The following is a 16,725-nucleotide window of genomic DNA, read 5'->3' on the forward strand; positions in this document are numbered from 1 at the left end:
TACCTAGCTCCCTTAACTAAAAGAACTTGACATGAGCGCACAAAATCCGGAGCTTGATCCCGGTTGCCTTATGAGGTCTACTGTTCTAAAGTCCGATCCTCCGATCAACCGTCGAGCTGTCCTTGTCTGTATGGCCTATTATGGGGAAGATGACGTTTTTAAGTCAACCGATGGCAACAGATTTGTGCGTGATACCCTCATTGAAAAGTGCAATTTCAAACGTGAGGATATTACTATGATTAGTGACTCAATTTTCGCTGATCAACTGGAAGTGACGCAAGAGTTTGTTCTGAAAAAGTTGTTAGATGTTTCGGAGGAATCTGAAGAGAAGGACGAGGTTCTTTTATATTTCTCAGGTCATGACGACGCTACCTATTCGGGCTCCTCTCCTGCACACTTGCAATTACCAGGAAGGTTAGCTCTGTATGGTTTTAAGGTTCGACTGAGAAGTTGGCTCTGAAGTGTCGGGTGACTGTTGTTCTTGATATGTGTGGAGCAGAGGCTTTCTTGGGAGATCTTGAACCCACCCCGAAGCGGGTGCAGTTGGGGGTGATACTGTTAACATCTTTCAGAGCTTCACAGTATTCCTATGATTTGACGGATGTTGCAGGAATGGACTCTATAGGTCAGTTTACGTATTACCTCTTTTCAGCCATTCGTTAGAGTCAAGTTATGCCCACGTATGAGGCAATTGTCCAAAGGGCCAATGAGTTGGTTGCCGAACATATTTTAGATTACAATGAAAGTGCTGAGAGATTTAATTCAATCATTGGGAAGAAGATACGTAAGTCACGTAAAAAAATGATTATGAGAAGTGCAAAACATTGGCTAAGGAATTGATCGATCCAGCCATCAAACCTAATTTCAACGTAACGTTTACTAACGAGCAGCACCGCAGCTCAACTCCATGATGATGGGTACTTACAAGCGAGCTGGTACAGGTTGAACACTTTCTGGGAATTAAGAGGAAAGCTGAATTAAGAGGAAATCCATGGAAGCTATTCAGCAAGAGGTTTTTTGGAATGACACTTTTTGATAGTGCTAGTTGTTAATGGTAGTTTCTTTCTTTATTGAGCTAACTACATGTCAATGATTTTTCTATTTTGCTGTAAAAAACTAACATAACTTGACCAATCCAAACTGCTAAAACTAATAGAACTTAATGTTGTAATTTTCGTAATCTTTAGGATTGTGTGCTTGCTTTTGTCACAAAGATTTTTGATAAAAAAAATGTGTTTGATTAACTAATGACGTTGTAGGATTTGGATTCTCTGCTACAGCTATTGTCTCAATCTCTCCTGCAACATTTCTGGCAGTTAGAATGCCAGACTTGTTGCAGGAGAGAGATTGAGACAATAATTGCAGCAGAGGATCCATACTCGAGTTGGTAATATTGTCCTATGATTGATCATTTACTGCGTAATTGATCTAGAATTTAGATTGTCTTCTTTAATTTTCTTTCGAATTTGATGATCCTATGACACAATATAAATGTCACAATAATCCAGTTGTTCTGACAACATTACTATCAGGACAATATGTAAGTTTCCCGAAAACAACATTATAAAAAATTGTGGGAAAATAGCTATACAATAATACCTAAACATGCCAAATAATCTCAGACACTTCTGCCCACGTTCTAATGCCTACACCTCCTTCATGGAGGGTCTGAAGTCCGGAAAAAAGCTGAAACAAACTACTGCAAGAACCGCACATTTAGTCATCTGAGCTTCCACTGCTATGTCATCAGTATGAGGCATATGAGGCAAAGCCAATTCAAAGTCTTTCCCTTGAAGAAATAACTCCAGAGCCAGTCTTTCACAATGTCATATGTCATTACTCATGTTTGGTCATCCCTAACTCAAACAGGTATGTATGAGAACATCTGTACCTCTTTGTGATGACTACACATGTTAGTATACCAATAATAAAAAACCATCACAATATCCATAAATACTACTTATAATGTCACGTGAGCTTAAGCGTTCTTAATAGCCAAATAGCTAAGGTAATCACATATATAACACAATTCATTGTTGAAACGTTTAGTAAACTTGTTGATGATTCTTTTTAGTAAACTTAAGTTTATTATGAATAAGTTTTTTTTTTCGTTACATAGGAACATAAACAACAAAACAAAACTACACTAACACATCCTAGCATAGTAGGGGCACGACAATGGAAGGAGGGTACTTCCAAATCTGCCATCAATAGCCAACTTTGGTTGCATATCTCGCTAACTCATCTGCCACCATGTTTTTCTCTCACGGTATATGGTTAATTGCGATCTCCCATCTCCTACAGAGCAACTCCCAAACCTGTTGAATCATAATGTGATGTCAATACCCAGAAATATCATGAACGATAGTGACCACCCCCACCAGCTTGGAACAATTAGAAAAACACTTAACCTTCTAATATCCTAGCTCCCACACAAACTGCAAGCCCTCAAATAATGCACATAACTCAACGAGAAACACCTCCCCGGTCCCAAAGGAAGCTACAAATCCAGAAAACCACCAGCCAACCCTGACTCACAGGATCCCGCCACCTCCAATAACACCGATCCCTACGACCACACTCCCGTCCACATACAACTCTACTTCATTGTTCCCAACATCATGAACATTGTTTCCCAACAATCCTGTCCCAATCGACAAGGTCCCCAAATTGTGAAATTCTGTAATAGAGATATGCACCTTCCTTAACACCACCCCAATTGGCCACAAGTTCTGCTCGAAGGCTGCGTTGTTCCTCTAGAGCCACAGATTCCAGAGGATCGCACATGACAGGGCATGATTTACATAGTGCAATCGGGAAACAAGCCACGAATGGAACGTTAACCCGTGTGTAGTCGACGACAACACCCATCTAAAAATGCTTCACACCTGTTGCGATCTCGGGCATCTACGGAGAGCACCGCACCGGCCACACGTTGCGGAGCTAGCAAGATGGCAGCGATGGAGCTTCTTGTTCGTAGTTAAGGCCTCTCGAGCTACCAACCAGAGGATGAAGCGAACCTTCTCCGGTGCCGCACACTTCTAAATCATCCTCCACGACCGAGATGCAGGCTACCCATCATCTGACAACAACGCATATGTCGACACCGTGGAATAGCAACCATTGTTCTCCCCGTTCCACATAATCAAATTCGCACCCTCCGGTTGAACAAGGATCATCGCACGTTGAATTTCATCCTTCATAACTTCCGGCAAATGCATATACAACCATGAGAAATCTCAAGCCCCATTCCTCCAGATATCAACAACCTTCAACTGCATATCCAAAATTAAGTTTGAGAGAACGAATATGGGTCTTCATATAATGGTGCAAAAAATAATTTGAAAACTGTAGAATTATTTTTTGAGAATGAAATAAACAATTTTTTTTGATATTTTTTTAGAATTTAAGAAATGTTATCTTAGAAATATTTTGACCATAATGAATATAAAGTTTCATTATTATTATTCATTCAGAGGAATTTAAGATATTTTATAAATATTCAGAATATTTACAAAATTATAGTAGACTTATGGTTTGGTTAGAGGATAATTTAATCTATTTATTATTTATTATTTAAATTAATTAATTTTAGGCTAAAAGAATATCCTATTGCGATCTTTTGGATGGTGCTAAAAGGGGTAGGGTGGAATGTAGATTTTAGATAAGAATAAAGCTAAGTGTAATTCAAAGATTATTATTGGGGTAGAGTGTAAAATTTGGATAAAAATGAAGCTAAATGTTATTCTCATAATTGTTGAGGGGGATGAGCGCATTTTAATCTAAATATAATTATCAAAGTAAGGCTCTCTTAAGGCTCTAATCAGCAAAGTAAGAGAGGAGTGTCGCGTTGGCCTAGTCCGGTTTGCCCATTTCATGAGAAGGCTTGTTCTTATATATGTTATTTCTTAATAATATTTTATTCTGTTTTCATAATTATCTTCTTTTTGGCACGCTTTATCCTCACTAGAGGATTTAAATTTAACGGAAAAACTAGAGGGATCAAGATCACCCAAACACTACTAATTACTAAAGGACCGAAAATGTAATTAATCCTTAACTTACAATAAACAGTTCACACTTGACTTGATACGTCCCTTGTGTTCATTTTGATACAAATAAGATTCTTATGATTATATTTTTTATATTTAAGATTCTATATCATAATTAACATATAATTTTGAAATTATAGAATATTTTGAAGATGAAATAAATTTTCGAAGAGTGTTCAAAATCCAATGAAATAAATATTTAAAGGGCTTAGGTTCACACAAAAAAATTAGAATGTATAAAATTAGTTAACCATGACATTGATACTTATATAATTTTTTTTGTTAGGTGACTAATTAACAATCATTTAAATCTATTTCAAAAAAAAATAAACAATCATTTAAATCATTAATAGATTCATTAATATTTAAATATAATAAAGTGTAATATGTACTTGAGTGTGTTTAAACATGAGGGAATTGTAGTTAAAGTTTCTCTTAAGAAAGGTAAGAGTAATTAACTTTCAAAAAAAGAAAGGTAAGAGTAATTAACTATAAATAAAAAGAATAGTAACGATAAAAGTGTGACATAGTAATTTAAATTTAACTCAATAATTCCACACTTCCCTAAGATGACTGGAGTATCTTCTTGTAATCTTGGAAGGAGCCATGGAATGGTGTTGCTGTTCCTTGGGATACAACCCATAACTCATCTACGCTTCCAGAGATGAGATGCTCATCGTGACTCACCTGTGAAAAAGCAGAAAACAATTTAGATGTAAAAATTTTGGACTATTCTAATCAAATAATATTAAAAGAATGTGGAGTAAGTAGAAGAACTGAGCATACCATGAGAATTCCTCCTTGGAACATCACAAGACCTTGAATTAGCGCCTCAACAGCATCCAAGTCCTACAACATTACAATCACAGTCAACTTTGGATTCATAATTTAGTAACTTGATTTAGAAGTCACAATGCATTGTATATGCTGTATTGCAGCCTCTTTGTAGGGATTAATACGTCATAGCTTATTACGAAGGCGAACTCACTTGTATTTGAAAGGATTTTCATGTGCCAATATGCAAAAACAATGTCAGAGAGACAGATAAACCTACCAGATGATTGGATGGCTCATCAAGCAATATTATGTGTGGCTTCTTAAAAGTAATCTTTGCGAAGGCAACCCTACTTTTCTGACCACCTGGTAAAGTATTTAAACAAGTCAAAAGATAATGCATAACAGCAAGGTACATCTATAAAGCCATTGCAACTTACAACAATCATTGCCCCCAAATAAGTTCTCAAAGACCATTGAACTAAACCTAAAAAAGTACCAAATTTATGATGAAAGCACGAACTAAGAATATATAATACCTGACAAAGTATACATGGGCTGAAGTGCAAGATTTCCAGTTACACCAAAAGAACCTAAGTGAGCTCGAAGCTTCTGTTCTGGAACTCCCTGCAGCATATTCAAATAGGCATATATTTATTATATAATACAGTAAGACACCTACAAAAACACCATGTTACAGCCTAACATCCCAAGTTTTGATTTTCTAGCCCCTTCCCTTTTTTCGTTAAAAAAAGTAAATAGTCACTGCCAGCAAACACTATAACCTGTGTCGAGGGATCCACTATACATTTTTTAATTCCCAACTTACTGGTGACTCGAAAATGACTTCGGAGAGACTGAAATGTGAATTGCTCGAAAGGTATGGAGGAAGCAGTGATGGTGATGTATTTGAGCAGCTCTCAGCACTCAAACAAGTAGGAGGTGCGGATGAGGGCATTTAAGAATTTGAGCGATTGATTGCCAGGCACCAAGACGGCCTGATTAAAAATACTTTGGGTATCTCATACATGGCATGAAGGAAGAGGTTCGCAGAAGCGGGCATAACATGAAGACGCTGGGACCTTTGCCACGCTCACGTTTGATGAATTTGACATGGACTGTGGAGAGTGAGCTACAGGATCACGGTGTCATTTGACGAGTGAGAAGTATCAGGGTGAAAATGGGAGTCTGGTCAGAGTCATATACTCAAATTGGCCAAAATGTCGCTCAGATAACAGTGGCTGCAACTCTGGGTAATGGTTCAAAGCAGCAGGATGGCAATATTGCGAGATAAAATGGATCGACAAGCAAGTTGGAATCAGGTTCAGATAAAACACATCCAGGTTTGAAGGAAAGGGCAACATGTTTTGATAGGAACCCGTTTAACAAATATGCTGAAAACAATGTAATAAGAACTCAGAAAGTAATGATTGATTGATTATTGCATAAAAGACTGGAAATTACAGAGAGGGAGTAGGATCCCAAATCTGACACAGAGCTAAGCTCCTATAGGAAGCTCACAGCTTCCTATTCATCTCTATTCTCACAAAAGATTCCAGAATCCCCTCTCAACCTCACTCTCTTTCCTTATATCCTAAAACGGTTACAATCAATCTTCATTCCTCACTGTGGGCCTACTCTCTATTCTCCTGACTTCCCTTTCTGCCCCTTCTAGAGTATACTTTCCATTCCCTTGGTCCCACAGACTCATGATGGACTAATGCAGCATTTGGGCCTGCTAATGGGTTAAGGGTCCTAACATGTTTTCCTTTTCATTACCTCTTTTTCCCCTTAAATTCTACTGTCAGACTTGCAACTAGTTTGGAGGCAAACCAAAGAGCACTTATTGGAGCTTATCTAGTGTTTTTTTTCTAGTAGATGAGCTTCAATAAGTCCGTATCCAAATGGGCTCTTAGTTTGTATCAATGTGCAACCAAAACAGTAACTCATACCTCGATCCACACAAGGAGAAAAATGACAAAATAGTTTTCACAAATACACAATTATAGCTAGTATTTGTTCATCCTTGCATTCTTCTATGGTTTCAAATCTCAGTATGCATTATTACATGATATTGGCTGTGGGCTTGTGGCAGTCGCCACAACTGCATTAGGATGCAATTGGAGACTGCATTGGTTTGTACATGAAAGGAAGTTCATAACCATAATTTGAAGCCTTAATTCTTACCATAAAATAATTCAGTGCTTTGAATGAAGAACTTCAGGTAGTCGAGCAATAGTAATTTAAAAAAGTTCCTCAAAAACACTAAGAGAAACAAGTAATTATCTCTTAATACAAGGAACTCACAGGATAGCAGCGCATCATATACAGAAGAGGATTTGAGGATAAGTCGAGTCCATCAACGTGGTGCTGACTGAAAACTGCTATTCGAACCTGTAGAAGTCCATCAAGTGTAAATAATAATCCAAAGAGTTTTAGCAACACTCTCTGACGTACTCTTTCCGGCACACTCTCTTCATGTGGGATCGACTAAATCACATGGGTCTTACTTTCAACTTGGTGGGCTCATTCCTAATTTAGTAGTACCCACATGAATTCGAACCAATTAGAGTGTTGGAAAAAGTGTGGTAGAGAGTGAGTTGCTAGCACTTCTCATCATCCCAAGTAATATTAGAGCATGAAAAGACATCATCAAGGACAGATATGTTGCCATTATGATCATTTCTAGCAAATAAGTCCTGTTAGTCAAATGCAGCATTAGCTTTCTCAAATCATACATACATAGTTTTAAAATTTACATCTGACTGGTAAAACCAGTTAAAAAAATCTTAAGACATCGGCTGCTGACACTCGGCATTATCATGAATTAAGACAACAGATAAAGCTAACACATGTGAAACATTGATTGCAGTCTCATGTAAGAAGCAGAAAGTAAAGTACAAGACTGTTGAAAGCATGCCATGGAGGTGAGGCAAAAAGAAGTCACTTTTATCAGTAGATTTGTAGGACAATTTTACCTTAGCAGAACGGAAGACGGTCCCAGAAGTTGGTTGTAAATCCCCAGCAATTAACTTAAGTATAGTAGATTTGCCAATGCCATTTGGTCCAACCACTGCAAACATTGAGGATATAATCTTTAACACAAAATATGGCAGAGTCATGTCATAAATTTATCAACATTCTCCCAAATACATAGGTTTATTTAACATTAGTTTGCCAAAAGATGCAACCTGGGAATGATATATCCACAATATATTATATGAAATAAGGCAGTGCAATCATAAAAATGAATTATAGACAATCTGTCAGGATCGGAAAAAATCCTAACAACGGAACAGTAGGATAAAGAGGATAAAGGATAATTTTTTTGGGTATTTTTATTATAAAAACTGTAAAATAATAGGTTCCTCTCCAATAGGGCGGGTTCCCTTTACAACTCAATTACTCAATCCATAATTCTAATCTAAGGAGGGTACTCCTGATAACTCATCACATAGTTAGTTAGAGGGTTAGTAAGGCTTGTTGCCTATAAATAAGAAGGGGTTAGAGAGCATTAGTTATCTTGGTATTCACTTTGGGAATTAGGTTTAGGGAGCATTGGATCTCTCTGGGGTTTAGGGAGGGTGTTTGGTATCTCTTCCTTGTATCTTTCCACGAATTCCTATTTGGGAATTAGGGTTTCTTGCTAATAATACATTCATAATTTCTGGGTTCAATCAACTCCTATTTATAATAAACTAATTCTAATAAGATAGCTTAACCACTAAGAAATAAAGAAGATATACAAATCAAAATAAAATATAACCTCTTAATATAAAAGATACTCTAAATCTAAAAGATACCCCAAGCTCAAAAATAAAAGATCTCCTAAGATAAACTCTAAAAATAAAAATAAAATAAATCTAAATCCCTAATAATTAGATTCTACCGCAATCTAGTATAAAATGAACCAAAAGGTCGGAGAGAAAAATCAAGTCCAAGACTGGGATAAGTATTCTTACTTGCAATACGGCTGTCAAGATCAATCCCAAAGTTCAAATTCTTAAATAGAATGGGCCCTCCAGGATACCCAAATGATGCATCACTGAACACATGAAAATTTTCAAGTTCGTTAAGGGATTGAGCCCATATTATGTGTGTCACAAACATTATATAAAGGGCTCGTATATAAATGTATTCATCAGTATTAATAAATCTTAATTGTCAACAAAGCCAGTAAAAGGACTTATGTTCTACCTGAAACTTATTATTGGTGCGCCTGGTCTATCATCTGGAGTGGGGAACTCAAACTTGTAGCTATATCACACCATAAAAAAAAGACATAGTAAAACACTTGAACAGAGATAAACATGTTTTGATGTGATAAGTGATAAAAGAATAACAAGTCATACTCAGGATCATTAACAATTTGATCTACAAAGCCCAGCCGATCCAGAGCCTGAAATATTTCAGGAAATAAACAGCTTTTAGATATGAAAAATATCTCCAACTATACACGCAGAAGCTGAAAAAAAAAATGAAACCAGGGAGCAGATAAACAATACAAAGAAAAATCATGATATAATAGGCATATGTATGAACATGAATTTTTCAGCATTTGGTTTATAAGAAGGTAAACTGACAATAACAAGTACCTTGATTCTTGATTGAACAAGTGACGCCCTCTTTGCATTAAAGCGAAACTTGTCAATGAAAGTCTGGTAGAAAAGCAAACCAACAAGTCAGATATCAAATAAAATCTTGAATAAAATGCTACACATGCACACCAAGTTCTGTTAATGGCAAGCCTTAGTAATTTTTTATCAGATGATAAATGGAAAACACTGTTAGAATATCCTAGATATATATATATATATACACACACACATTAGCATACCATTTATATATGATATAGAGCCTGTTCATACAAGCTTTTTCTCAAGAAACATACTTTTGATTAAAAATATGTCTAAAAATATTTACAGAAATTGGATGTCTTCTATAAACAGCAAATGCTTTTCTAAGAAGCTAGGAAAAGAAGCTTCGGACAAAGGTGCCTTGTTTTAAAAGCTTATCCAAGTGCATGCCCACACACAATCAATTAGGAGCAATCTTAGGCACTTAGGAGTACATCTGCATGATTAGGATTGAATCATTGTAGTTGATACTAAAACTGATACATAAAGACGTAGTTCGGATTGTCTAGACATACAATTCATCCCAAAGCAGATTTTTCGTAGTATTCTTAGTTTCAATCCGTCTCTCCCAACAAAACCCTTTTCACTGATATCAATGTTCGGTGGAAAAATCTATCCTCACTGCATTTCAGTACCACCAAGCCCTTCCTGATATGACTCTTTCTGCCAAGTTCCTCCACCAACTGACCACATGGTATAGTACAATGGGTACCCAATACAACATTATACATAAATACAATAATTTTTTCATAATCAAAAAATTGGTAATACAATAGATAGTATATTTATTTGAAAATGAAAAATTAAATTTAACCATGCAATGCAACTGAACCCGTTTGTTTTGGATTTTTTACTTGAATTCTTTTTTACTGAGAAGCCATTTTAAAAATATTTATTGAATTTTTTTAAGCGTTTGAGAAAAATTAGAATATGAGAAAAATCATACAGCAAATTATTTTGAGTAGCGTCTAAAGAAAGTACCTGTAACTACTTTTAAAATTAAAATGTGTTTATTATAATAGTAACCAAATGAAAATAACTTTTACTTTATATGAAGAGACTGAATCATCTGCAGTTGACTAACGATCATCACAATTAATCATTTAGTGTTGGGCCAAAAAAAAGGCCTCACTTTAAAGTTGGCTTTAGGCCTCATTTAGTGTTGGGCCGGCCCTGCATAAAGTTTGTTTTGCATGATAATAAAAAGTTAAAATACAAAACAAATTTTTACAGCCATAGATTTTGATCTGCATGCATCGCAGTTAATTTTCTATATGTAGGCAATCTTGTTCTTTATAATATAAAAAAAACTCCAAACAAGTAATCATTTTTCTATCCAACCTTAAAATCATGTTTTAAAAGCTTAGACAAACGACCCCATTATCGTATACCATGAAAATTTCCACTCATACCCCTAGTCCAACCTTACGCAATAATTTTGAGGTTGACAAGTACTATGAGGCTCACAGTAGCGCTGTTGCAGATACTCATAAAAGAAGAATACACAAAAAAACATGAACGCAGGTGCATTATATAGGTAACGGATACAAATAAGATTAGAATACACCACCACTTTTAAAGTCTCATCAAAGTGTTTTTTCTTTGAACAAATATAATTATAACTGAAATATCAGAAAGCACATTTCAGAAGTCAAGTTCCACACATTATGCCATCAATGCAGTAATCTAAGTTCTTTCATATTAGTATACCGCTCTAGTTCTAACATAAGTTATAACACAAACTGCCCTAACTAGAAAATACAATAGAATAGAGATTGACAAGTTTACCCCACTTAGGGGGATAATTGGTAGTTGTTGTGCAGAATTGCAATTTAATGTGCGAAGTTCTAAATTACAAGTCAGCAAAATAGTATAGCTGACCATCTCCTAGCATCGCAATAATGTTTGAAAAAAGAGGTCACATGCAGACTATACACAATGTTAAAACCAACACTATAAGCTCCAATCACCATGGAAGGGACTACACTGCCTTAACAATATAGTAGAACGCAAAAAACTTCAGAATAAGGTAGGACAAAAATATCAAAAATTTATATATTAAAAAAAATAAGACCAAGTGAATGTAATACCTGCATGTGAGCTCTGGAACGTTCATTTGCCTCCAATGCTTTTTGCTGGTTTTTGATTTGTTCTTCTCGTGTCTTCTCAAAATTATCATAATCCCCTTTATAAGTAGTCAGCTTTTGGTTTTGTAAGTGAATTATATCTGTAACCACCTGGAGAAACAATTAACAATAATAATAAAAAATATGTAGGAAATACATTTGGCGAAAGTACTTAATCATAAAAACACCTATTCAAAGCAAGATCAGTCAATATATTACCGTGTTTAAAAATTCTCTAGCATGAGAAACAACAATAACTGTTTTTGGCCACTTAACCAAGTACGATTCAAGCCATAAGACAGCATGAAGATCAAGATGGTTCTGCAATTAAATTAAATAAAATAATATTCTTGTTAGAATATGAAAAACATATCTTATAATATCTTGATCAAATCTTAGAGTGATTAAGGCATCCATGAAAAAAAAAAAAAAAAACTAAGAATGATGAGTTACCGTAGGCTCATCAAGAAGCAATATATCAGGCTCTATAAACAGTGCACGAGCAAGTGCTATTCGCATCCGCCATCCTCCAGAGAACGTTTTTGTTGCCTTGTTCTGCATTTCAGGAGTGAAACTCAAACCCTGGAAAAACCCATGAACAGTAAGATAAGGGATTTGAATGATCGGTTCTCCAATAAATAAGGCAAAGTGAAAGGCAACATAAAATAAATTCCAATTTAGAACTCTAACAAACTCCAAGTGGCTAATACACCCTCCGGTCACTATTATAAGCAAAAGTTAGCTTTTTAGGTTCATTCAATAAATGATGTATGTAGTCATTAAAATGGTCACATACATCATTTATTGAATGAACCTACAAAACTAACTTTTGCTTATAATAGTGACCGGAGGGTGTATATGATAATAAGACCTTCCAATAATCAGCTTCAATAAATTATGGTACAAATCATTGATAAACTCACAGCAAGTATAGATGCTGCTCGTGACTCCGCAGTATCAGCATCTATGAATTCAAGCCTCTTGTATATTTCCTCAAGCCTTTGTGAATGGGGATCTCTTTCAACCCCTCCATTCAGTTTATCATTGCCTTGTCCAATGCTCTCCTCAGATTCCCTCTAACAAAAACCACAATATCATCAGCTGTCCCAGTTTCAGGAGCATATATGAATTGTCAGCGAAACATGACATCAATTTCTTCAGTTTTTTTTTTCATGTAAAAAAGTACTGGATTTTGTTGTTATGAAGTGAGGAATATACTTTCACGAAAAACATAGGACTACACAGAAAAAAGAAATTTATCATCATCATACAAAAGCAAGTATTTTATGATTTCATAACAATCTCAATGGTTGTTATTGAATGGTTATAACTTCACACTTTATTCTGTAAACTGCAGGACATTTTAGAGGAGCCCAATTGCTGTTGAAATAGTATCTATGGAACCTGTTTGGCAAGTAATTGAGCTTCTTCCTCCAGAAGCTGAGTTCTCTCGATGTCAGAATTGAGAACACACTGCAGTGCAGATATATTGTCACCCACAACCTCTTGCTCCACATGCAATATCTGACAATTCCTGGGAATGCCATCAACGGCATGCATAGCCATGTGCCTGAGAAAAGTTGTTTTGCCTGTACCATTTCTTCCAACAAGCCCTGCACGTGTTGCAAAACAATTCTTTTATTCTTTTCAACTTTATATTTCAGTCCAAGTCCACTGCAAAGAGAGGAAGAAGGAAAAGAGAAAAACTCCACCATAATGCCTTCCAAAAGAGAGAGTGATGGAACCATCGAGAATGAGATCGCGGCCACCAACAGAGATATTGAAATTCTCCATGTGAATGTCCTTCACATTCGGACCGCCCATGTTCTCATGCCTTACGCAAACCACAGGCATCCCTGCCCGCACCGCTTCCATCTCTTGCAAATGAATTTGGTATTGTGCCTGTTCACATTGTTTCTATAGTCAGTAATTCACTATTGAAAATAAACTACGTTTTGATGTATAATGTAAACATAGTGTAATTCACTATTGAAAATAAACTACGTTTTTTCTTGTTTAGTTCAGTTCAAATCTAAGAGGGGAAAGGAATGAGTGGCCAAAATCCCCCCCCCCCCCTTTCTCAATTGTGGCTCCCCTTCAATATTGGAGTATATGGAGAGGAGAGGAGAGAAGATGGGTTTCTACTGACAAAAAGTCCTAACATAAGTTCGGAATCCAAAACTACCGTCATCGTATTTTAAATTATCATTTTTTTACAAATAAATATATTCATTTATCACTTCTAACATCAATACCTTCTTATTTGACAAACTAGAGTTTCTTCCCTAGCACTATGCAACTCCCTTTGGATAATTATGAAGGTCCAATGGCTAAGAAACATACTGCTGTCACAACCTTCAACCAGTGAGGCAGTGACAAGAGATTTGAATGGGTTGTAGTAATAATACACACAAAACAAGAAGTTTATACATAAAGTGCAGATGATACTTCTTAAAACAAGCACAATCTGCAATAAATCAATTTCGCTACAATACCAAACCCTATAGAACTGTTTCTCTAGGAATCCTTCGACAATTTCTGCTGAAGCCAAAATAAATTCTAGCATGAAACTCGGTCCAGAATCGATTCTAAGTTGATCTAAACATGTTATAAGAATGTTTTCAGTTCATTTCGTCGCGAAAATTAAAAACCCTATTCGTTGGAACCTGACCTCTCTCTGTCGTTCATCCTTCCTCTTCCTCCTTTCGAGCTTCAATTTGTCGCGTTCAGTCAAGAGAGGACCATCCACTGGCTCAGGCTTCTTCTTAGGAGCTACACCGTCGTCCAATCCCTCGTTCATTCGAAACGGCGTGGTGAGGCTTCGCACCGTTGGCTTCTCCTTCACCAATCCATGCTTCCCGAACTTGTCAGAGAGCTTGCTACAAGCCTGAGAATCACACAAAGCCAGAAATCAATCGTTACTGCATAGAAAGAAAGGAAGAAAGGAAAAACGGTGAATGGATTTGGGAACGGACGGTGCGGCAGTCGGGGAAGTCGGGGACGCAGCCGGCGGCGACGAGGAGCTCGCCGAGTGCATCGAAGGCGCCTTCGCCGTCGAGTCCGAAATCGAAGTCGTCGTCGGCGAGGACGTTGACGATGTAATCGACGATTGGTTCATCAACGTCGACGATGTTTTCTCCAAAAACTTCATGAACCACTGATCTCGCTACCTCCGTCATCTTCTCAGTTCACAATCTGCCTCCGAACACTCTAAAACATGCTCTTTGAGTAACTAAATCCTCATTTTGCCCTAGATTTTGATGCCATTTTTTAACTCAATTACAGTGCAAATTTCTCATAGAAACTTATGTTATCGAAAATCCCGTGTGAAAAAACAGCTTAATTAAGCGTCATAGATAAACTATTTAAAAAGTTTATTGAAATAAATTAAAAATAAGTTATATATAAGCTTAAGCTCTTTTTTCATAAGCTATACTGAATAGCTTATGAAAAATAAGCTCAAAAGAGCTTATGATAGGCCATAAGCTGTTTGCATAAGATCTCACGAACACTGACATAAGCGGTTATTATATCAGATAAGCTCAAATAAGCTCTTCCAAAACGGACGACCTCATCGGCCACCAGATAATGTGGATCGATAATATCAAGAGCTGAAGAGCAGGAAGATTTGTCAAAACATGCTAAATAAGTTTAGAGTTTAGGGTTTATTGTAATTTTATTTTGTTGTTTAAAAAATGGCTACTCTAGTTTCTGAAAACACAATTTTATTGTATTATGTTTGATTATATTTTGTTCGATGATTTACTTCTGTTTTGTAATACGTGGCGTTTACGAACTATAAAGTGAGTGTGTTACCAACATATTGTAAAGCACATTGTCATCGCACTCTAAATTGCATGTGTACCTCTGCGCTTTAAAATGCGAAGCGACACACTTTGAAGTGCGTAGGTAACACACTTTTAAAGTGCGAAACACAACGAGTTTAAAGTACGAATATTAGTAGTCTCTTACACATACTTAACAAACCCAACAATAATTCATAATTATCACAAATCTATAACTTTCCAAGATGTTATTATAAAAAACATCAGCTCTATAATATTTGATTCTCCTAACTTTGAACCACAACTTGCCACGTGTCCCTAAACCATTATTTCTGAATATTTTATTTTATCACTCTTCTCTCTTCTCTCTCCCATTAACTTCCTTTTTTTTCTTCTCTCCCCCAATATCTTTTTTCATTAAATCCGCCCCAGCACTCCTTCAACTCACCTCCCAAATGCACCAATCAGGTGAGTTTCTCCTTTCTCCCACTCCCTTCTCTCATCTTCTTATTCCTCCTCTGTTTTCTCTCCCTCTTTAATTTTCCACTCTCCCACTGTCTCATCTTCTTTCTCTCTCCCACCAATAATTTCATTAAATTCCTTCCCTGATTTCTTTCTTCTCTTCATGCGTAATTTCTTTTTTTTTTGTTAAAAGCCAATTTAATTATTCCTTGGAAAGGCTTCACATTCTCCATGCTCCATTGTTGTTTCCCATGATCTACTTAATGGTATACACTTAAGACTTATGATAGCATCTCCAATGGTAGGTAATAGAGATAATAAAGTGGTGACTCAAAGAAGTCTCACATTGCCTAGATTAGCAAGTGCACAAGTGCATATATAATAAAGAAGACACACACCCATAGCCTTAAGCCTAAGGTTTTGTGGTGTTGTGTGGTTCTAACTAAGGATTTCTAACAGTAGGAACTTATTTTTAGGACTTTACTCATTTTTTGTGGGTCCAGATTGCCACATAGGATTTAAGAAACTCATAAGGTCTCTATGCACATTTCACTCTAGTGGTTGAGATCTTATTTTACTTTTGACCGGGCCCACAATACCCAATATATTTATATTATTTATTTCCCTCCTTATTTTTCACTTTGGTTATGGTATTGGAGGAGAGAGAAAAAAATATTATTTTATTTAAGATCCCACATTTGAGAGTACCTGAGCTAAGGCACGGATCTTAGCTTTTGCTAAGATCTCATGCCATGTAGGATAGCTCCAATGGTGGGATCTAATAAGATCCGGATCTTATTTTAAAATCTCAAAATAAGGACTCCATTGGAGATGCTCTGAGGAATGAGCTTATTTTCAGGAATGGGGTGTTGGATATTCCTACAATTGT

The 16,725-nt window shown here is 36.3% G+C and overlaps 1 protein-coding gene across 1 annotated transcript; it reads right to left on the minus strand.

Moving 5' to 3' along the window:
- Positions 1-4,389: 4,389 nt before the first annotated feature.
- LOC130722961 (ABC transporter F family member 3) lies at positions 4,390-14,854 on the minus strand. The gene is made up of 18 exons (XM_057573857.1): positions 14,565-14,854; positions 14,261-14,476; positions 13,302-13,491; positions 12,994-13,202; positions 12,513-12,665; positions 12,043-12,171; positions 11,809-11,910; positions 11,554-11,700; positions 9,422-9,484; positions 9,179-9,225; positions 9,024-9,083; positions 8,789-8,871; positions 7,805-7,899; positions 7,134-7,220; positions 5,366-5,453; positions 5,107-5,192; positions 4,839-4,901; positions 4,390-4,739 (listed from the first exon to the last, which is right to left on the minus strand). The coding sequence occupies exons 1-18, from the start codon at positions 14,766-14,768 to the stop codon at positions 4,617-4,619; spliced, it is 2,145 nt and encodes a 714-aa protein (XP_057429840.1). The 5' UTR covers positions 14,769-14,854; the 3' UTR covers positions 4,390-4,616.
- Positions 14,855-16,725: the final 1,871 nt, after the last annotated feature.

The sequence above is a fragment of the Lotus japonicus genome, chromosome 6, assembly GCF_012489685.1.
Source record: "Lotus japonicus ecotype B-129 chromosome 6, LjGifu_v1.2".
Lineage (NCBI taxonomy): Eukaryota > Viridiplantae > Streptophyta > Magnoliopsida > Fabales > Fabaceae > Lotus > Lotus japonicus.

Bases quoted from the DNA above. Each gene is read 5' to 3' on its own strand.
- LOC130722961 (XM_057573857.1), bottom strand. From the start codon at position 14,768: ATGACGGAGGTAGCGAGATCAGTGGTTCATGAAGTTTTTGGAGAAAAC. The intron at 12,666-12,993 runs GTTCCATAGATA...GGTTTTTGTTAG, and splicing joins CTCAATTACTTGCCAAACAG to AGGGAATCTGAGGAGAGCAT. The intron at 5,193-5,365 runs GTATTATATATT...ATACTTTACCAG, and splicing joins GCCCATGTATACTTTGTCAG to GTGGTCAGAAAAGTAGGGTT.